General features: G+C 35.2%; 1 protein-coding gene across 6 annotated transcripts in view; it reads left to right on the forward strand.

Moving 5' to 3' along the window:
• Positions 1-23,151, forward strand: part of LOC112396007 (lysine-specific demethylase 6A-like) — a 164,745-nt gene that overhangs the window by 93,999 nt on the left and 47,595 nt on the right. For 4 of the 6 annotated variants that reach the window (XR_003002486.1, XM_024739482.1, XM_024739502.1 and 1 more), the window contains exons 9-17: positions 506-599; positions 2,142-2,268; positions 5,511-5,609; positions 5,737-5,956; positions 6,468-6,602; positions 7,275-7,430; positions 7,989-8,084; positions 9,375-9,470; positions 10,073-10,384. Coding sequence is in view for 5 of the 6 variants with exons in the window: in XM_024739482.1 (XP_024595250.1) it covers positions 506-599; positions 2,142-2,268; positions 5,511-5,609; positions 5,737-5,956; positions 6,468-6,602; positions 7,275-7,430; positions 7,989-8,084; positions 9,375-9,470; positions 10,073-10,384 (1,335 nt within the window). In the remaining variant the exon portion in view is untranslated. The remainder of the gene's footprint in view (positions 1-505; positions 600-2,141; positions 2,269-5,510; positions 5,610-5,736; positions 5,957-6,467; positions 6,603-7,274; positions 7,431-7,988; positions 8,085-9,374; positions 9,471-10,072; positions 10,385-23,151) is intronic. The other 2 variants (XM_024739489.1, XM_024739493.1) reach the window with 2 other exon arrangements.

Consider the following 23,151-nt stretch of genomic DNA (forward strand, 5'->3'; position numbering starts at 1 on the left):
ATATTATTGTCTAAATTTTCATATACTAGTAAGTTTTTATGATATATATACACATATACATCAGTGTTTATTCCACTTTATTACTGGAAAAGTTAATTAAATCCTGCCATTAATACTTTTTAACATCTACAGTGATATTGAAAACCTTCTGTTTGAAAGTTTATTTTTTTTTTTAGTTGAGGTATAATTGATGTACAATATTGTATAAGTTTCAGTTGTGCAGCATAGAGATTCACAGTTTTTAAAGATCATGTTGCCTTTGTAGTTACTATAAAATATTGGCTATATTCCTTGTGTTCTGCAATATATTCTTTTAGATTATTTATTTGATACATAGTAGTTTGTGCCTCTTAATCCAGTGCCCCTATCTTGCCTCTTCCTTCTTCCTTTTCCCCACTGGTAACCACTAGTCTGTTCTCCATAATTATGAGTCTGTTTTATTTTGTTGTATTAATGATTTATCTTTTTTTTTTTTTTTTTTGTCTGAATATCTTCTACTCTCTAGAGAAAATACCACTCTGCAAAAGAAGCTTATGAACAGCTTTTAGGGACAGAAAACCTACCTGCACAAGTAAAAGCAACTGTTTTACAACAGTTAGGTACATAAATATTTACTTTTTATTATATATTGTAGTATTTTAAACATTTTGGCACTGGTGGGTGGGAGCAGTTGTAACTCATCTGCTTAAAAATAAGTTTTCATTAAACTTCTGTGTTTTAGGATTAATTTTGACATAAATTATTTTGAGATGGTATTTAAAATGAGTATTTTATGTTGTAAATGTATTCCTTCTCTTTTGTCAAGAGTTGATAATATATTTATTCCTACTATCTAGCACGGTTCATCTCAAAATTTATCTAAATACAGTGGTCCAGTGCAACTAGTCCTTTTCAATTCTCAAAATTACCCCTTAGTAACTGACCTCTGGAGGAGGTTTGAATATTTCCATGTGCTTAGCACTCTGAAGTCAATTGAATTGAAATAATTCAAATGGCTAGGTTAGTGCTATTGAGCTTGAAATACAATATATTTCATTGTATGACTTAATGGAACTATCTCACCTAAAAATTATAGAAGAGTTCATTATTTTCTCCAGCTACTTGTTATATTCTTATGTTTTAAAAGCAAAGGTTTGGTGTTCAAAAATAATATAAGTAATGCATCAGTACTACTCAGATGATAGTAAGAATATTCAGTAATTCATTTTGTTGGTTATTTATCATGTATAATATATGGGTTGGGTTTTTTTAATTTGTTTTTCCTTTTGCTGTTTTTGGTTTTGAGTAAATAATTCTAAATTTTAATCAAGTTTGTGATAATATGAATATTTTTATAATGGCTGTATTTTACCTATAATGTCAAAAGCAATTAGTAATACTTCTGCCTAAGTGATAGTTTTGCAAAGGTAATCTTACACATGAATTGACTGACAACTGAAGCATTAATTTCTATTTGTTTTAAATGTTTAACATTTTTTCATGATCCAGTCTTAACATTGTCTCTGTAGCTGTAACTCTAAACCTCTTCATTAAGCACTGTACTGCTTTTATAACTTTTGGAACCAGTTTTTCATTTAGATATCCATATATCCCTGGAGGTGTTTTGTTGTTTTTGATCTAATGTTGTTACATTTAGGATTATATGAGAACAATTAGTGTAATTAAAGTGTAGGATCTTTGGGAAGGTGTTTTTGTTTTTAATTATTTATCTTTGAATATTTTTACTTTTATTGATTCCTGTGAGATAAGTATGGACTTTCTAGATTATTTTCAGAATAAACCTTTAAAGCACAAGTAAATTAATCATCTTTGTATTTTTTGGTTTATAAATTGGAAGACATTTTTCCAAATTAAATTTAGAAAAGGAGAATCTATCTATGGCTTCTATGCAGTACTCCTGATGTTTCAAATTTCATTCTATTCTTTAAGAGTCCTCATAGCTTTGAGTATATCTTTTTAGTAAAATGGATTTTTCTGTAGTAGTTACTTTTGGTAGGTTGAAATTTAGGGAAATTTTGATTCAAGATAAACAAATAAATGTACTAAAAGGGTATTTTAATTTATTTGTGTGCTTCATGGTATTCTCGAAGCTAGAAGAATAGTTTAATTATGGATAAATGCTTGCAATTGTTTAATTATAGGATGGATGCATCATAACATGGATCTACAAGGAGACAAAGCCACCAAGGAAAGCTATGCTATTCAGTATCTCCAAAAGTCATTGGAGGCAGATCCTAATTCTGGCCAGTCTTGGTATTTCCTTGGCAGGTGAGACCAGACACTTGGGTTGTGCTGCCTAGAGTTGATTTATAATCTAAAATGTTGATAACATAATGTGCTTAGTGACATTTTATTTTAAATACATTATAATAGAGATTCTTGAGAGGTAAAATTGGATCACTCTGAGTTAGGTGCTTTTACTGAGGAATTCTTATTTGCTTATTAGATTTTATTTTCACATTGTCTTCACATGACTTGAATTATCACTAGTTTTCAGAGAGTTTTGAAGAGTTTTAAAGAATTTTCAGAAAATTCATTTTTATTTTACCTGAGGACCACCAGTAGCCTATGGAAAAATTTATTGAAATTGAGGTCTGAATTCTCATTCCACCTATTAATGAATGAATTGGATTAGATATGTCAGGTACCTTTTCTCAAGGTTATAAATTTAGTTGTCCTTCTTGGTTTGACTGTGAATTTTGCCCCATACTTTTTCACATTGAATTTTTTGTTTTCTAGGACGTTTGACATAAAGTCTAAATCAAACTTAGGTTTTGTGTTAATTTTAATTTTTTTTAGTTTTTGCGGTACGCGGGCCTCTCACTGTTGTGGCCTCTCCCGTTGCGGAGCAACAGGCTCCGGACGCGCAGGCTCAGCGGCCATGGCTCACGGGCCCAGCCGCTCCGCGGCATGTGGGGGCTTACCGGATTGGGGCACGAACCCGTGTTCCCTGCATCGGCAGGCGGACTCTTAACCACTGCGCCACCAGGGAAGCTCCTAATTTTTAGTTTTTAATATCTTTCTATTTTAAAAAATAAAGTATATTTATATTTGTGTCAGATTAGTATTAGGATAGTTCCTTTTTAAAATATTTGATTTTCTGTTATATTTAATAAGAATTAAAGTTAGCTACTTTCAGTGGAGTTTTTCGTAGTCTCCCCCAGGCTTATAAAAGAGTGTACTTTGAGTTGCTTGTCAACTTAGTTTTTTCTCCTCTACTAAAGGTCCTCCAGGAGGAAATGAATCTTTCCTATCTTCCATTGCCTTGCGATGTGCCTAGATTGATCCAATATTTAATAAATTGAATAAGTGCACTAAATAAGTGGCATTTGGAGCTAATATTATTACCTCCTTTGTACAATATTTGTCTTCATACAGTGATTGCAAAAGAGGCTTATCTTTAGAAAGAGGGAGAGGTGTGACTTATACTACTAGGTTTTTATTACCACTTTGCTAGTATAGATTAAAAGAATATGGCCCAGGATATTTTTTTCCTTTTTATCCAAGATAAAAATTTGTAGCATGATGTAGTTTACATTGTGTGTGACTTCTTAGTATAAGGGATCCTTATTGTTGTTTCTGTTTAATCACAGCCATGTACAATGAAATATGTTTAAAATCAGCATTTTAGTAGGGTGTACTTTCCCATCTGTTTAAGAACAGCAGTATTCCACAGAGGGCTTTATTAGAGGTTATCTGAATTTAAAACATTGACATATGCTTTGTTTTTAACTTTTTTGGATAAAAGTTTCTACAAGTACAGAACAGTCTCTATAACTTTGTTTATCTTATCTTCTGCCTTTTGATATATTGCTTCTACTTGGCTTTATTGACAGAAAAATCAAATTTGTGAAAAATATTTTAAAACTTACTGACACTCTGAATGGGTATCTCACTGCTGGTAAAATTTACAGAGATTTGATGATCCTAGTATTTCAGAGACCATATGTTACCTCTGTGTTCAAGGCTGTGTTGCATATTATTGCTGCTGCTTGTTTGGAATGTGTATGTTAAAGGAATGGGGTAATACAGTAATAACACTGGTAATGACAATGTTAAATAGCCTCACACAGTTAGAAAACTGTTAAGAGTTGGGAATGATCAGACAGCAACTTAGTTCACCCTTGTTTTTTTTTTTTTTTTTTTTTTTGGAGACTGTCAACCACTGCGCCACCAGGGAAGCCCTTGTTCACCCTCTTATAATACAAATGGGGGACATGAGTTCAAAGAAGTAAAGTGGTTTTTTTGAAGTAACATAGCTAATTAATGTCACAAAAAGAGCTAGAACCCAGCTTTACTCAGTGCTGCTTCTGTTATACCAGCCTACCTCAGAGGAGCCTAGACAACTTGTGTTGGAGAGAAAAGCGCTGGTCAGTGGACTAGACAAACTTGGACACATTGAATTTTTGTTTTGATTTTTAAAAAACGGAATGTGAGGGCTTCCCTGGTGGCACAGTGGTTGAGAGTCCGCCTGCGGATGCGGGGGACACGGGTTCTTGACCCGGTCCGGGAAGATCCCACATTCCGCTGAGCGGCTGGGCCTGTGAGCCATGGCCACTGAGCCTGCGCGTCCGGAGCCTGTGCTCCACAACGGGAGAGGCCACAACAGTGAGAGGCCCGTGTGCCGCAAAAAAAAACCCAAACAAAAATGGAATGTGAAAATGCTGGTTTCGGGAAATATTTCCAGTTCTCCTAATATTTAGGAAGGATATATATATATACACACACACACACACATAAGTATATATAAATATATGTGTGTATATATACATATACATACACACGGCATTTGTCTGATAATATGAAATTTGGTTTTGTTAAAAAATATTTTTGTCTGTTACTATTCATATAGTCTCTAATATCTGTGCATGTTTTCATTACTTTTCCCTTTTTAATTCTGCCTCAGATTCTTACGTTGTATGCACTCTTTGAAATTGTGTCTTTCTCTTTTACTGGCATTTCTGATGTCTCTTAACCCACAAATAGCCATTTTTTAAACTTACTTTTACCACTTTTTTATGTACAATTTGATATTAACTGTATCTCAGTTTTGTATGTTTGATGAGTTAAGGAATGTTTGTTATGAGTATTGTATGTTCAGAAAGGAAAATTCTGATGTGCTAGTGAAATTAAAATCATTATCAACATTTAATTTCTCTTCGTGTTTTAGCTCTATTTTCTTGTAGCATAAGAAGCTTGAGTATAAAGTACATATAAAAAGAGCTCTGTGTATTTAAACCTGAATATTCTAGCAGTGAACAAATCTGGGCTATAATGGTTTGAAAAGAGTTCATTATATAACGTGTTTGCAGTCGTAAGAGAGAAAGTTCATTTAACAGCAAATTATAATGTAATTAAAATCAGTGTCTAAATCTATATGTAAACATGTTGCTAGTAAGTATTTTTCCTTTCCATATATATAATTTTGGTAAACTAATATAGTTAATTTAAGCATTTATGAATACTTCATATAAATATATATATATATATCTATTTCTCACCTCTTTCAGGTGCTACTCAAGTATTGGGAAAGTTCAGGATGCCTTTATATCTTACAGGCAGTCTATTGATAAATCAGAAGCAAGTGCAGATACCTGGTGTTCAATAGGGTAAGGCTTGTGTGTGTAAAATTTGTAATATTTTTAATTGATACACAAGTTTATTGAGCTACATCTAATATACTATGTAATAATCTTACACCCAGTCAGTTTCAGAAAACTTCATTTCTCTTTCCAGTGTGCTCTATCAGCAGCAAAATCAGCCTATGGATGCATTACAGGCCTATATTTGTGCTGTACAGTTGGACCATGGGCATGCAGCAGCCTGGATGGACCTAGGCACTCTCTATGAATCCTGCAACCAACCTCAGGATGCCATTAAATGCTACTTAAATGCAGCTAGAAGCAAAAGTTGTAGTAATAGCTCTATGCTCACAGGAAGAATTAAGTTTTTACAGGTAAAATTTTAAAATAGCATATTTTAAAAGATATTTCCATATGATAACTGGCACAGTAGGGTGGCTGGAAAGTTTGTTTTGATGTGAATAACTTGTTTCTGTACTTTTTAATATTTTGTGATATTATTTTTCACTTTAAGATATACTGTATTGAAAATGTTCTTTTGCATCTTTATTTTGTTGATGCATGTTAATTTGCATGATTTTGTGTGCTATCTATGTTTTTAAGTTACAGCATTTTAGAGAAAAAAACACATTGTTTTTCACTCTTGCTTGAAATTTCATGAGAAGGTATCCATGGTAATTCTGAAAAACAGAATTTAGCTTTGTTCTGATTCTCGCTAGTGTATTCTAGTTGCCCTCTTTATACTTAGCATATATCTGAAACCCCAAATTTATAATCTGCTTTCTTTAAAAAATAAAAACCTGTAACATTGAGGAAGTTTTGGTGGACTTGCTAATTACTCAAGTAGTCCTGTGTTAAATTTGCTTTTTACATAATTTTTCCTAGGCTCAGTTGTGTAACCTTCCACAAGGTAGTCTACAGAATAAAACTAAATTACTTCCTAGTATTGAGGAGGCATGGAGCCTACCAATACCTGCAGAGCTTACCTCCAGGCAGGGTGCCATGAACACAGCACAGCAGGTGAGAAGTTGGGTTATCTTCTGTAGGTGCCCAGCTTTAAGGGTTCTTTCCAGTTGGTAGTGATCAGACTTAAATTACAGTAGAATTGGCTTTTTTAAAAAATTTAAATCCTTCATATCTAATTATAAAGGGATTTTAGATCAAAATAGAACTTCCTCTGATATGGGAAGAAACTTGGGGTACCAATTTAAAACTTTCGTATAGTTTAATGATTTTAAAAGGGATTTCTTCTTTTTTTATTTTTTGCGGTACGCGGGCCTCCCACTGCTGTGGCCTCTCCCGTTGTGGAGCACAGGCTCTGGATGCGCAGGCTCAGCGGCCATGACTCATGGGCCTAGTTGCTCCGCGGCATGTGGGATCCTCCCAAACCGGGGCACGAGCCCGTGTCCCCTGCATCAGCAGGCAGACTCTCAACCACTGCGCCACCAGGGAAGCCGCAAAAGGGATTTAAGGGACTGTTACACAGTGGTTTATTTAATGTTTTAAAAACAAAGTTTTTCAAAAGAAGATACACATTCCTCCATTGATGAATCATTTGATTTTGATTTTCAGTTGCAATTCATGATGTCCACATAGTTTTGAAAGTATGCAAGCTTACAAAGTTTTATAATTTGAATGCGTGAATTAAGAATATGTAGAACCATGTTTCTGCTTTACTTCTGTGATCCTTAGGCTTACAAAGTTCATCATCCAAATACTGAACCTGTATTAAGCCTCAGTCAAATGCCAGTTTCACAACAGCCCTTGCCAGTATGCATGATTACTTCTAACGAAGTAGATGGCCTGTCCAGTCCTGCGAAGAGGAAAAGAACATCTAGTCCAACAAAGGTATATATACATTTTAGAGAAATGGAAAATCCCAATCAGAAGTGAAGCTAAAAGTCTGTAATTGTGCCTGTCTTAAATTTTAAACTATGTACATCAGAGATTGAAAAGATTTTGTTATTTTGCTATTATAAGCAGTATTTCCTACCCTGAAATTGTAGCATCATTTATAGAAAGTAGTTATAGAAATATAGAAAGTAGTAATAACTTTATGTTCATCAAGTCATTTTATTCATTTCCCTGCTTTTATGAATTTAATGTACTTTATATCACCACTTCAGACGTTAAAATAAATTAAGTGTTGGATATAATGGATAGCCTGTTAGAGTTTTGAGTCATTTTTAGATATGAGCCTTTTAAGGTGAAGTTAAAGAATGAATGACAATTCATAATTTTCCAAATTGATTATGCATTAAAAAAATTTTAAACGATTTTAAAAGATAAGCTTTATTTATGTGTAAATACTCCAATTCCTAGTCATTTGGTATCTCACTAGTCATAATTATTGGTGTATGAGTTTAACCAAGTATTTTTTAATTTTTACAAATAAACTTTCCTCAGAATAGTTCTGAGAACTGGAATAGTGACCATACTGTTTCACATACTTCAGTACAGCAACAAGTTCATTCATGGTGTCTGACACCACAGAAATTACAGGTATGAAATATTCTTTTGATGATTTTAACACCATGTTTTAATGCCGTCGAGGTAGTAAACTTTAAGCTTTTCTGGGTATTCTTAAAATTGAATGGCAGTAAGCCATTCAAACATGGCGTAAATTAATACGTACATAAGTATAATGAACCTACATTTTCCAGGGGAATAGAGATCATAATTCATTTTTGTTTTTTACCTTTTTAAAACAAGTAATATATTCATATGTTTGAAATTCAAGAATTATTAGAGGGCTTTCCTGGTAGCACAGTGGTTAAGAATCTGCCTGCCAGTGCAGCAGACACGGGTTTGAGTCCTGGGCCAGGAGGATCCCACATGACACAGGGTAACTAAGCCCATGCCCCACAACTACTGAGCTTGTGCCCTAGAGCCCAAGAGCCACAACTACTGAACCCGCATGCTACAACTACTGAAGCCTGCATGCCTAGAGCCCATGCTCCCCAACAAGAAAAGCCACTGCAATGAGCAGCCTGCACGCCACAGCGAAGAGTGGCCCCCGCTCACCGCAACTGGAGAAAGCCCATGCACAGCAACAAAGACCCAACTTGGCCAAAAATAAATAATTTTTAAAAACCCGAATTATTAGAATATAGGGTGCATAGGTATAAAGAGTCCTTCCAGTTCCTGCCTCCATCCACTTAATTTCCCAAATAATCAAAAGTTTGTTTTGTTTTTTTGTTTTGTTACTAGAGATACATTGTACATGTACAAGAAAATATGCTGGTCTCATAGATTGCCTTTTGTCTTTTATTCAAATGTAGGTAGAATGCTATGTGTAAGTATCAGGACCTTGTCTTCCCTCCTGGCTCACTTTCTCCAAAGATGTATCTTTGAGACCTTTTCATGTCTTTGTATCACTTCCTTTTTCTTTTATGGCTACATAATACTACATTTTAAAATTCCTCGGAAGCCACATATTATTCAACTGGTTTTCTATTGTTGGACTTTTATATCATTTCCAGTATTTTATAAACGATGTTGCTCTTAAGCATTGTTGTTATAACACATCTTACAGTTAAACAGCTTTCTCTTTGAAGATCGTGATTTCCTGTCCATGTATTTAACTCAAAACATAAAAATTACCTTCTTTGGATGAATTCTTGCGTTTTTACTTTTTCTTAGCTTTTTGTAAGGACTTCATTTTGGGACTGATTACTTTTGGTTAGAAATCACTGTGTTTCACTTCAAAAGTTCTGTGTTTGTAATCTTTTCAGTGACACTTTGCCTGATAGTGACTTATTTATATTTTTGAATACTTTTTCATTTTTCCAGCACTTGGAACAGCTGCGCATAAATAGAGAGAGTTTAAATCCAGCACAGAAACTGATTCTGGGACAGTTGGAAACTCAACTTGTCTTAATGCAACAAGTATGTATACCATTTTCATTCCAATATTTATCATTATGTTAAGTATTTTTCTTGAATACAATATATTTTTAGAGTTTAATACGTATTTCTACTTCCTATGTGTAGTCAATAGAATTTATATATCGGAGCTTTAAATATCACTAATGGACAGTTCACTTTCTTTAAATAGCCACAAATTAGTTTAGAAAATAACAGCTAGTATTTTATGGTTTTTTGCATATTTCCGGTGTGTTCTGTAGGCTTACTTTTTTTATAATGAACAAAATATTCATACTGAGGTGGAGATGTTTTAAGGATTGTTATCAGGGATTTGGTATAAATGTAATGGAATGGCTGTTTGAAATCCCCTAGTTTATGATGGGAAATAAGGCCTATAAATTACTAAGTTATAATTTTTATTGCTTTCTTTTACCCTTATACCACTAATGAGAGCTTTCTTTAGCATATAGTGAAAAAGGTTGTGCTTTACCCATATGAACATAGCATTTTATTTCTAAGATGTATGTTTAATCTAGCAAGATTAATTTTTATGATAAAGTTAGGAATGTATTGATTATACATTTCAACGTCGTACAAACAGGTTTTCGTTTTTGTTTTTGAAGATGAGACAAACAGGACAAACTGCTGTTCTACCCAGAGTACCTAGTGTCTCTCAGCTTGAAGTACGCTCTGCTTGTTTTGAAAAGCCTTTGTCCAGTGGACCTTTTTCTGCAGGCGATACTCCTTGCGGCACATCAAAAGCGCTAGGGAGTACGGACACGATTTTGGTAGGCAATAATTATATAACAGGAAGTGGGAGTAATGGAAATGTGCCTTATCTGCAGCAAAACACACTCACTCTACCTCATAACTGCACAAACCTGACCAGCAGCACAGAAGAGCCATGGAGAAAACAGCTATCTAACTCCACTCAGGTAAAAGAAAGATTAGCTGCTTTGTTTGTTCTTATATAGTAGGTTTTTCTTTAACTTGTATACATTTTGAAGAGAAGAAATTAAAATATAAGAAATATTATCTTTAAAACCTAATTTTAAATAATTCACAATTATCTGAGAATTTTGTTAACAGTATTAATACTACATTGTCAGGTCATCTGTGCACGTGAGTTACTTCCTTATCCAGTATAAATTAATATACGTAAATTAGGTTATTGGAGATAAAGGCAAAGAAGGAAGAAAGCACAGTCTTATAATTTTTTAAAATCCTATTCCTTAATGAATTAAGGCATCATGACCATGATTTTTAATTGCAGTTATTTAATAACTGGAAATATTTTCTGCATATAATAAGTGCTCTGCCAGTTGTGAAGTGTTTATTTTAATGTGGTAAAAAGACTAATAAGGTTTCACCAACCATAAATTACAATAAAATGTGACTTGATTATGCAGAGAAAGTAGCTTAGGTGAGAACCAAGATGTTACAGTCACAGAAAACAGAACTTAAAAGCGGAAAGGTAGTACAGATGTGGCTACAGTGTAGTTTATGAAGAGGGAACACAAGGGATGCAGCTTAATTTGTGAAGGGCAAATAGGAGTTATTAAAAGTTTTGATACAGAGATAGGAATTTCTTAAACACCCTCTTCTTTAAATTTATTAATTGACTACATTTTAGAGCACTTCTTAAGTGGTTTATAGGAAATTGAGCCAAAAATACAAAAAGTCCCCCAAAGTTCCCAATCCATGGTTTCCGTTATCCTGAACATCTCATAGTAATGTGGTACATTAATTACAAGTGCTAAGACAATATTAATACTTCATTGTTAATTAACCCCCATAATTTACATTCTGATGCACTCTGTTGCACATTGTGTAGGTTTTCACCGGTGTGTATGACTTGCAACCCCTTCACAGAAGTACAAAATAGAGTCCCTGTCCTAAATGTATCCTGTGCTCCATCTCTTTATTTCTCCTGCCTCCCTTAAATGTGTAGAAACCACAGATACTCTTATTGTCTATATAGTTGCCTTCTCCAGAATGTTATAGTGTAAAGTTATTATAAAAATTCACATGCAGATTTGTGTGGACCTAACTTTTCAGCTTATTTAGGCAAAAACTGAGGAGCATGATTATTGGATCATATTGTTAGACTACTATCTATACTTCTGTAAGAAAATGATAACTGTCTTCTAAAGCAGGGTCCCCAACCCCTGGGCCAAGGACTGGTACTGGTCCGTGGCATGTTAGGAACCGGGCTGCATAGCAGGAGGTGAGCAGTGGGCAAGTGAGCGAAGCTCCATCTGTATTTACAGCTGCTCCACATCACTTACATTACCACCTGAGCTCTGCCTCCTGTCAGATCAGTGGCAGCATTAGATTCTCATAGGAGCGCGAACCCTACTGTGAACTGCGCATGTGAAGGATCTAGATTTCACATCTTTATGAGAATTAATGCCTGATAATCTGAGGTAAAGCTGAGGCAGTGATGTTAGTGCTGGGGAGCACCTGCAAATGCAGATTATCATTAGCAGAGAGGTTTGACTGCACAGAGACCATAATAAATCGTTTGCAGACATACCAAACCCCTATCAGTGAGTGGCAAGTGAAAACAAGCTCAGGGCTCCCACTGATTCTGCATTATAGTGAGTTGTATAATTATTTTTTATATATTATAATGTAATAATACAAAGAAAGTGCACAGTACATGTGATGCATAGGAATCATCCTTCTCTCCTCCCCTGTGGAAAAAGTGTCAAAAAGTTTGGGGACTGCTGTTCTAAAGGGACTTTGATGTTCATTTGCCTCTCACAGTGACTGAGGCTTCTTTTTGCTCTAGCTTCTCCCACCAACTGAGAGTTGCTTATTTAATTCAGGCAGATACAAAGTACCATAGGTTGGGTGGTTTATAAACAACAGACATGTATTTTTTATACTTCTGGAGTCTGAGAAGTCCAAGATCAAGCCATCAGCAAATTATAATGTCTTTTGAGGGCCCTCAACCTTTTTCATAGTCAGTTTTCTCACAGATAGCAAAGGATCAACCTCAGTGGTTTGTTTTATAAGGCACACAGATTCCTTTTGTAAAGCCTCTGCACTTTTAAGCTCATCACCCCTAAAGGCCTGCCTCCAGATACCGTCAAGACAGAATTTCAACACAACATTTCTAGGGACACGTTCAGTTGATGGCCTTAGTGTTTTGGATTTTAGTAACACTAAAAGAGAGGTAGGGGTATCTCATTTTTAAAATTAACTATTGCTAATGATTTTTTTTTTTTTTGCGGTACAGGGGCCTCTCACTGTTGTGGCCTCTCCCGTTGCGGAGCACAGGCTCCAGACGCGCAGGCTCAGCAGCCGTGGCTCACGGGCCCAGCCGCTCCGCGGCATGTGGGGTCTCCCTGGACCGGGGCACGAACCCGTGTCCCTTGCATCGGCAGGCGGACTCTCAACCACTGCACCACCAGGGAAGCCCCGCTAATAATTTTTGAAGCATCTTTACATATGCTTATTTGCCATCTGTATATGTGCCTTGGGGAGCTGTTTGTTTACCTCTTTCACCCATTTTATTATTGGGTGGTTCATTTAACTATTAGGTATTAATAGCTTTCCCCCCTGTATTTTGGGTAACAGTTTTTAATAAGATATGTCTTTTGTAAATATAGTTTCCCTATCTCCATTTGTCTTCTCACTCTATGATAGTGTCTTTCATAGAGTAGAAGTTTTAAATTTTAATAATGTCCAGTTTATCAATTCTTTTTCATGACCATATGTTAGAAGTATATCTAAAAAGTTACCGCCATGCCCAAGGTATCTAGACTTTTCCCTTATGTTACCTATGTAGTTTCATACTTTTGCATTTTACATTTAAGTCTGTGACCCACTTTGAGTTAATTTTTGTGAATGGTGTAAAATGTGTGCAAAGGTTCATTTTTTCAAATGTGGATTCTCATTTGTTCTAGCACCTCTTGTTCAAAAGACAATCTCTAATTCATTGTGTTGCCTCTGCTCTGTTGTCAAAGATCAGTTGACTGTATTTCTGTGGGTTTATTTATCTGGTGTATGTTTTTTTCCATTGATCATTTGTCTTTTTTTTTTTTTTTTTTGCCAATACCATTCTCCCATGATTAGTTTAGCTTTATACTAAATCATGAAATAAAGTTGTGTCAGTCCTCCAAATTTGTTCTTCTTCAACAATGTGTTGAATATTTTGGTCTTTTGTGTCTTCATATAAACTCGAGAATCACTTTATTAACATTTATAAAAATAATGGTGGAATTTTAATTTGCGTGCATTGAATCTATAAACTGAGTTTGTAAGAACTGATACCTTAATATTGAGTTTCCTATTGATGAACATGGAAACTCTCTCCAATTATTTAGTTCTTTTATTTACTTATTTATTTTTTTCATCAAAGCTTTGTACTTTTTTCACATAGGTCTTGCATGTATTTCATTTAATTTTTCCTTAGGTATTTCATTTTGGGGCAATTGCTAATATAGATTGGTACTATGATTTTAATTTGAAATTCCACTTGTTAATTACTGGTATTGGAAAGTGATTAACTTTTGTGTATTAACTATGTGTCTTGCAACCTTGGTATATTTCTTATTAACCTTATTATTTTTCTTCATTTTTCTAATTACTGCATGGGCAATTATGTCACCTTTCAACAAAGAGAGTTTCTTTTCTTCCTTTTTAATCTGTATGCGTTTTACATCATTTTCTTGTTTTGTCATGTCATTTGACTTTGAGTGTGCTGCTGAAGGACTGGTGAGAGGGAGCATCTTTTCTTGCTTTGTGATCCTATTGGGGAATGCTTTGAGTTTCTCACCTCTACATATGGTGTTAGCTATAGGTTTCTTGTAAATATTCTTATCAAGTGGAGGAAGTTCCTCTCTATTCCTAGCTCCGTGACAGTAATTTTTTTTTAAATTAATTAATTTATTTATTTATTTTTTGCGGTACGCGGGCCTCTCACTGTGTGGCCTCTCCCATTGCAGAGCACAGGCTCCGGATGTGCAGGCTCAGCGGCCATGGCTCACGGGCCTAGCCGTTCCGTGGCATGTGGGATCTTCCCGGTCTGGGGCACGAACCTGTGTTCCCTGCATCGGCAGGCGGACTCTCAACCACTGCGCCACCAGGGAAGCCCTGTGACAGTAATTTTATCATGCACAAGTGTTCAATTTTTGTCACTTCTTCTGCTGCATCTATTATCTTGATTATGTGATTTTTCTTTTTTAGTTTGTGTATGTACTGTAACAATTGATTTTCTAATGTTGAATAAACTTTGCATACAGTGGATAAATCCCAGGTTGACATCGTGTATAAATCTTTTTCTACATAGTTGGGTATGATTTATTGATACTTGCTGGGGATTTTTGTTGAGGTTATATTGGTCTATAGTTTTCTTGTAATGTTTTTGGTAATTCTTATAATGTTTTGCTATTAGGGTAATCGTTTTCCTGGCCTCATAGTATAATTGAAATACTGCCTCTGCTTCTATTTTCTGGAATAGATTGTAGAGCACTGGCATAATTTCTTCCTAAAGTTTTGGTGGAGCTCATCAGTGAACTCATCTGGGCAAGGTTGTGCTTTTTCTGGAAAGATATTGTTATTCAGGTTAAATAGTTACAGGTTTACTCAGATTCCCTCTTTCTCCCAGTGCTATTTGTGGTAGATTGTGTCTTTTAAGGAATTGGTCCATTTCATCTAGGTTATCAGATCTGTTATGTATAGAGTTATTCATAGTATTCCTTTATTTTCCTTTAGTGACCATTCGATTTGTAATGATGTTGTGCCTTTTATTTCTCTTATTAGTAATTTTTGTCCTGAGGGGCTTAATTTTCTTCAAACTTTTGGTTTTATTGATTTTTCTCTTTTGAGTTTCTGTTTTCAATTTTTTTTTGAATTTCATTTTTTTATACAGCCGGCTCTTATTAGTTACCTATTATATATATATTAGTGTGTATATGTCAATCCCAATCTCCCAATTTATCACACCACCAACCCCCAGCCCCCTGCCACTTTCCCCACTTGGTGTCCATATGTTTGTTCTCTACATGTGTGTCTCTATTTCTGCCCTGCAAACCAGTTGATCTGTATACCATTTTTCTAGGTTCCACATATATGCGTCAATATACTATATTTATTTTTCTTGTTCTGATGTGTTTCACTCTGTATGACAGACTCAGGGTCTATCCACCTCACTACAAATAACTCAATTTCATTGCTTTTTATGACTGAGAAATATTCCATTGTGTATATGTGCCACATCTTTTTTTAAAATTTAATTTAATTTTTTATACAGTAGGTTCTTATTAGTCATCCACTTTATACGCATCAGTGTATATGTGTCAGTCCCAATCTCCCAGTTCATCCCACCACCACAACCTCCCGCTACTTTCCCCCCTTGGTGTCCATACGTTTTTTTCCTACATCTGTGTCTCAACTTCTGCCCTGCAAACTGGTTCGCCTGTACCATTTTTCAAGGTTCCACATACATGCGTTAATATACGATATTTGTTTTTCTCTTTCTGACTTACTTCACTTCATATCACAGTCTCTAGATGCATCCACATCTCTACAAATGACCCAATTTCATTCCTTTTTATGGCTAATATTCCATTGTATATACGTACCACCTCTTCTTTATCCATTTGTCTGTGGATGCATATTTAGGTTGCTACCATGACCTGGCTATTGTAAACAGTGCTGCAGTGAACATTGGGGTGCATGTGTCTTTTTAAATTATGGTTTTCTCTGGGTATATGCCCAGTAGTGGAATTGCTGGGTCACATGGTAATTCTATTTTTAGTTTTTTAAGGAACCTCCTTACTGTTCTCCAAAGTGGCTATGTTCATTTACATTCCCACCAACAGTGCAAGAGTGTTCCCTTTTCTCCCCACGCTCTCCAGCATTTGTTGTTTGTAGATTTTCTTATGATGTGCATTCTAACTGGCGTGAGGTTATATCTTGTAATTTTGATTTGCATTTCTCTAATAATTAGTGATGTTGAGCATCTTTTCATGTGCCTCTTGGCCATCTGTATGTCTTCTTTGGAGAAATGTCTATTTAGGTCTTCTGCCCATTTTTTGATTGGGTTGTTTGTTTTTTTAATATTGAGCTGCATGAGCTGTTTATATATTCTGGAGATGAATCCTTTGTCCGTTGATTCGTTTGCAAATATTTTCTCCTGTTCTGAAGGTTGTCTTTTCGTCTTGTTTATAGTTTCCTTTGCTGTGCAAAACTTTTAAGTTTCATTAGATCCCATTTGTTTATTTTTGTTTTTATTTCCATTACTCTGTTTGGTGGATCAAAAAAGAACTTGCTGTGATTTATGTCATAGAGTGTTCTTTCTATATTTTCCTCTAAGAGTCTTATAGTGTCTGGTCTTACATTTAGGTCTTTAACCCATTTTGAGTTTATTTCTGTGTATGATGTTAGGGATTGTTCTAATTTCATTCTTTAACATGTAGCTGTCCAATTTTCCCAGCACCACTTATTGAAGAGACTGTCATTTCTCCATTGTATATCCTTGCCTTCCTTGTGATAGTTTACTTGACCATAGGTGTGTAGGTGCATATCTGGGTTCCATCGATACATATTTCTGTTTTTGTGCCAGTACCATATTGTCTTGATTACTGTAGCTTTGTAGTATAGTTTGAAGTTAGGGAGTTTGATTCCTCCAGCTCTGCTTTTTTCCCTCCAGATTGCTTTGGCTATTAGGGGTCTTTTGTGTCTCCATACAAATTTTAAGATTTGTTGTTCTAGTTCTGTAAAAATTGCCATTGTTGGGCTTCCCTGGTGGCGCAGTGGTTGAGAGTCTGCCTGCCGATGCAGGGGACACAGGTTCGTGCCCTGGTCCTGGAAGATCCCACATGCTGTGGAGCAGCTAGGCCTGTGAGCCATGGCCGCTGAGCCTGCGCGTCTGGAGCCTGTGGTCCACAATGGGAGAGGTCACGGCAGTGAGAGCCCCGCGTACTGCCAAAAAAAAAAAAAATTTACCATTGTTCATTTTATAGGGATTGCATTGAATCTGTAGATTGCTTTGGATAGTATAGTTATGTTCACAATATTAATTATTCCAATCCAAGAACATGGTATATTTCTCCATCTGTTTCTGTCATCTTTGATTTCTTTCATCAGTGTCTTATAGTTTTCTGAGCACAGGTCTTTTGCCTCCTTAGGTAGGTTTATTCCCAGGTATTTTATTCTTTTTGTTGCAGTGGTGAATGGGATTGTTTCCTCAATTTCTGGGTCTGATCTTTCATTGTTACTGTATAAGAATGCAAGAGAATTCTGTACATTAATTTTGTATACTGCAACTTTACCAAATTCATTGTTGAACTCTAGTAGTTTTTTGCTGGCATCTTTAGGATACTCTATGTATAGTATAATGTCATCTGCAAACAGGGATAGTTTTACTTAGTCTTTTCCAATTTATATTCCTTTTATTTATTTTTTTCTTCTCTGATTGCCATGGCCAGGACTTCCAAAACTATGTTAAATAATAGTGATGAGAGTGGACATCTTTATCTTGTTCCTCATCTTAGAGGAAGTGCTTTCAGTTTTTCACCATTGAGAATGATGTTTGCTGTGGGTTTGTCGTATATGGCCTTTATGTGTTGAGGTAGGTTCCCTCTATGCCCACTTTCTGGAGAGTTTTTATCATAAATTGGTATTGAATTTTGGCAAAAGCTTTTTCTGCATCTATTGGGCTGATCATTTGGTTTTTATTCTTCCGTTTGTTAATATCAATGTGTATCACATTGATTGATTTGCATATATGGAAGAATCCTTGCATCTCTGGGGTATATCCCACTTGATCATGGTGTATGATCCTTTTAATGTGTTGCTGGATTCAGTTTATTAGTATTTTGTTGAGGATTTTTGCAGCTATATTCATCAGTGATATTGGTCTATAATTTTTTTTTTTTTTTTGTAGTATGTTTGTCTGGTTTTGGTCAGGGTGATGGTGGCTTTGCAGAATGAGTTTGGGAGTGTTCCTTCCTATGCAGTTTTTTGGAAGAGCTTGAGAAGGATCGGTGTTGTTAGCTCTTCTTTAAATGTTGGATAGAATTCATGTGTGAAGCCATCTGGTCCTGGACTTTTGTTTGTTGGAAGACTTAATCACAGTTTCAATTTCATTGCTTGTGATTGTCGTGTTCATATTTTCTATTTCTTCCTGGTTCTATCTTGGAAGGTTATACCTTTCTAACAATCTGCGCATTTCTACAGTTTGTCCATTTGACTGGCATAGAGTTGCTTATAGTAGTCTCTTTTTTTTTTTAACATCTTTATTGGGATATAATTGCTTTAAAATGCTGTGTGAGTTTCTGCTTTATAAGAAAGTGAATCAGTTATACATATACATATGTTCCTATATCTCTTCCCTCTTGCATCTCCCTCCCTCCCATGGCCTTTATTATGTTGAGGAAAGTTCCCTCTGTGCCTACTTTCTGCAGGGTTTTTATCATAAATGGGTGTTGAATTTTGTCGAAAGCTTTCTCTGCATCTATTGAGATGATCATATGGTTTTTCTCCTTCAATTTGTTAATATGGTTTATCACATTGATAGATTTGCGTATATTGGAGAATCCTTGCATTCCTGTAATAAACCCCACTTGATCCTTTTAATGTGCTGTTGCGTTCTGTTTGCTGGTATTTTGTTGAGGATTTTTGCATCTGTTCATCAGTGATATTGGCCTGTAGTTTTCTTTCTTTGTGACATCCTTGTCTGGTTTTGGTATCAAGGTGATGGTGGCCTCGTAGAAGGAATTTGGGAGTGTTCCTCCCTTAGTAGTCTCTTTTGATGCTTTGTATTTCTGTGGTGTCCATTGTAACTTCTATTTTTCACTTCTAATTATATTGATTTGAGTCCTCTCTCTCTTTTTCTTGATGAGTCTGGCTAAAGGTTTATTATCAATTTTGTTTATCTTCTCAAAGAACCAGCTTTTAGTTTTACTTTTCTCTGCTGTTGTTTTGTTTCTATTTCATTTATTTCTGCTGTGATCTTTAGGATTTTTTTCCTTCTACAAACTTTGGGTTTTGTTCATTCTTCTTTCTCTAGTTCCTTTAGCGTTAAGGTTGATTGTTTATTTGAGATTCTTTTAGTTTCTTGAGGTAGTATTATATTGCTATAAAATTGCCTCTTAGACCTGCATTTGTTGCATCCCATACATTTTGGATGGTCATGTCTTTGTTGTCATTTGTCTCTAGGTTGTTTTTTTTTAATTTATTTACTTTATTTATTTTTGGCTGTGTTTTGTCTTCATTCCTGTGTGTGGCCATTCTTTGTTGTGGAGAGCAGGGGCTACTCTTTTTGGCGGTGTGTGGGCTTCTCATTGTGGTGGCTTCTGTTGCTGCATAGCACGGGCTCTAGGCACACGGGCTTCAGTAGTTGCAGCATGTGGGCTCAGTAATTGTGGCTCACAGGCTCTAGAGCACAGGCTCAATAGTTGTGGGGCACGGGCTTAGGTGCTCCGCGGCATGTGGAATCTTCCTGGACCAGGGCTTGAACCTGTGTCCCCTGCATTGGCAGGTGTATTCTCAACTACTGCACCACCAGGGAAGCCCTCTAGGTAATTTTTGATTTCCTCTTTGTTTTCTTTAGCGTTATGTTGGTTATTTAGTAACATATTATTTAGCCTCCATGTGTTTGTGTTTTTTACGTTTTTTCCCTGTAATTTATTTCTAATCTCATAGTGTTGTGGTCAGAAAAGATGCCTGATGTGATTTCAGTTTTTAAAAATTTACTGAGGCTTGATTTGTGACCCAAGATGTGATCTATCCTGGAGAATGTTCCACATGCACTTTAGAAGAAAGTGTAATCTGCTGTTTTTGGATGGAATGTCCTATAAATATCAGTTAAATCTGTCTGACCTATTGTGTCATTTAAAGCTTCTGTTTCCTTATTTATTTTCATTTTGGATGTTATGTCCGTTGATGAAAGTGCGGTGTTAAACTCCCCCACTATTATTGTGTTACTGTCAATTTCCTCTTTTAAAGCTGTTAGCATTTGCCTTATGTATTGAGGTGCTCCTATGTTGGGTGCATGTATATCTATAATTGTTATATCATCTTCTTGGAGTGTTCCCTTGATCATTATGTAGTGTCCTTATTTGTCTCCTGTAACATTCTTTATTTGAAAGTCTATTTCGTCTGATACGAGTATTGCTTCTCCAGGTTTCTTTTGATTTCCATTTGCATGGAATAGCTTTTTTTCCATCCCCTCACTTTCAGTCTGTATGTGTACCTAGGACTGAAGTGGATCTCTTGACGACAGCATATATTTGTGTCTTGTTTTTGTATCCATTCAGCGAGCCTGTGTCTTTTCGTTAGGAGATTTAATCCACTCACATATAAGGTAACTATCAATATGTATTTTCCTATTATCATTTTCTTAATTGTTTTGGGTTTGTTTTTGTAGGTCCTTTTCTCCTCTTGTGTTTCGCACTTAGAGAAGTTTTTTTAGCATTTGTGGTAGCGCTCTTTGGGGGTGCTGAATTCTCTTAGCTTTCTCTTGTCTGTAAATCATTTGATTTCTCTGTCAAATCTGAAAGAGATCCTTGCTGGGTAGAGTGATCTTTGTTGTAGGTCCTTTCCTTTCATCACTTTAAATACATTGTGCCACTCTCTTCCAGCTTGTAGAGTTTTTGCTGAGAAATCAGCTGTTAACCTATGAGAGTTCCCTTGTATGTTATTTGTTAGTTTTGTCTTGTTGCTTTTAATAATTTTGTCTTTAATTTCTGTCAGTTTGATTACTGTTCGTCTTGGTGTGTTTCTTCTTGGGTTTATCCTGCCTCGGACTCTGTGCACTTCCTGGTCTTGGGTGGGCATTTCCTATCCCATGTTAGGGAAGTTTTCGTCTATAATCTCTTCAAATATTTTCTCAGGCCCTTTCTGTGTCTCTTCTGCCTTGGGACCCCTATAATGCGAATGTTGGTGCATTTATTGTTGTCCCAGAGGTCTCTTAGGCTGTCTTCATTTCTTTTCTTTTTTTTTTCTTTATTCTGTTTGGCGGCAGTGAGTTTTCCACCATTCTGTCTTCAAGGTCACTTATCCGTTCTTATGCCTCAGTTAATCTGCTGTTGATTCCTTCTAGTGTATTTTTCATTGCAGTTACTCTATTGTTCATCTCTGTTTGTTAGTTGTTTAATTCTTTTAGGTCTTTGTTAAACATTTCTTTCATGTTCTTAACCTTTGCCTCCATTCTTTTCCTGAGGTCCTGGATCATCTTCACTATCATTATTCTAAATTGTTTTTCTGTAAGGTTGCCTATCTCCACTTCATGTAATTGTTTTTCTGGGGTTTTATCTCATTCCTTCATATGGTGCATAGTTTTCTGCCTTTTCATTTTGTCTGCCTTTCTGTGAATGTGGTTTTTGTTGCACAAGCTGCAGGTTTGTACTTATTCTTGCTTTTGCCATTTGCCCTCTTCTATTTTCAGTTTTATTGACTTTATTTTTAATTCTTAACACTTCTTATGCTCTTACAATGGATTTAATTTGCTGCTATTTTGGATTTAATTTTGTTTTATAGTGGAAACTTAAATGATTATTTTCTTTTTCTGTCATATGTATTGATTTCTGTAAATTTCCCGCCAGCAACTGGTTTGAGTGCATCTCACAAATTTTATGAGTTTGTGTTTTCATATTCAAGATGGCCAGTATGGCTGAGTATTGTGACCTAGGGATGGATAAATAGCTTTATGAGTTTTGAGTAAGAACGGTTAGGTAGACCTTTTTTACTTATATCCATGTTTATAAAGATACTGAGTTTCAGTTTTTGTGAGGGGGAAAAATGTATGAGAGCTTTGAATGGATGAATGATATGTGTTTATTTTTCTCTAATAGTCTGTTGAGGTACAGTTTATGTACACTTTAATAAACCTATTCAAATAATAGACACACAACAAAATATATTTGGTAAATGTTATTGTTGTATGTCTGTTGCTGTAATGCTGTTTAAAAAAGTTTCTTCATAAGTTGCAATCAATTCCTTCTTCAGTCCCTGTCCTTGGGAACCAAAAATTTGCTTTATGTCTTTAACATTTACTTTTATGGGGATCAAAATGAACAGAATCCTACCTTTTCGTGTATGTGGCGCTTTATTATTGCATTGCATGAATATATTTTATTTTTTTATCTATTTATTAACTTAGTATTTGTCTTTTCTGCTTTCAGTCATAAAAATTATCAGCAGTGCTGATATGAACATTGGTATAAAAATCTTTCTGTGAATATGTTTTCATTTCTATATCTTGGAGTCTGTATGAGTGGAGTCCCTGAGTTAGATGATAAAATGTTTAAACTGTTTAAGGATTTTCTGAACTCATATCCAAGTGACTGAACCATTTTCATTCCTAATAGCAAATGTATGAGGCCACACTTATTCCATATACTTGTCAACACCTGATATTGATAGTTTTTTATTCTAGCTGTATAATGGTTCTTGATAAAGTTTAATTTATATATTTCTAGTAACTAATATTTCCATGTGCTTATTTGCAGTTTTTGTATTTAGGCCTTTTTGAAAAATGATGATGATGTAAATTTCATTATGTTTTGAGTGCAAGTTTTGTTTGAGACATAGGTTTTGCAAGAGACATAGGTTTTGCAAATATATCTTTCTGTTTAAGTTGTATTTTCACTTTGTTAGTAATGTCTTTTAAAATGGAAATATTTAATTTTACTGAAGATCTTTTTTTCAAAGGTTTTAAAATTTAATGTTTTTATTATTACATATA

Source organism: Neophocaena asiaeorientalis, unplaced genomic scaffold, assembly GCF_003031525.2.
Source record: "Neophocaena asiaeorientalis asiaeorientalis breed wild unplaced genomic scaffold, Neophocaena_asiaeorientalis_V1.1 scaffold855, whole genome shotgun sequence".
In the NCBI taxonomy this organism is placed as follows: domain Eukaryota; kingdom Metazoa; phylum Chordata; class Mammalia; order Artiodactyla; family Phocoenidae; genus Neophocaena; species Neophocaena asiaeorientalis.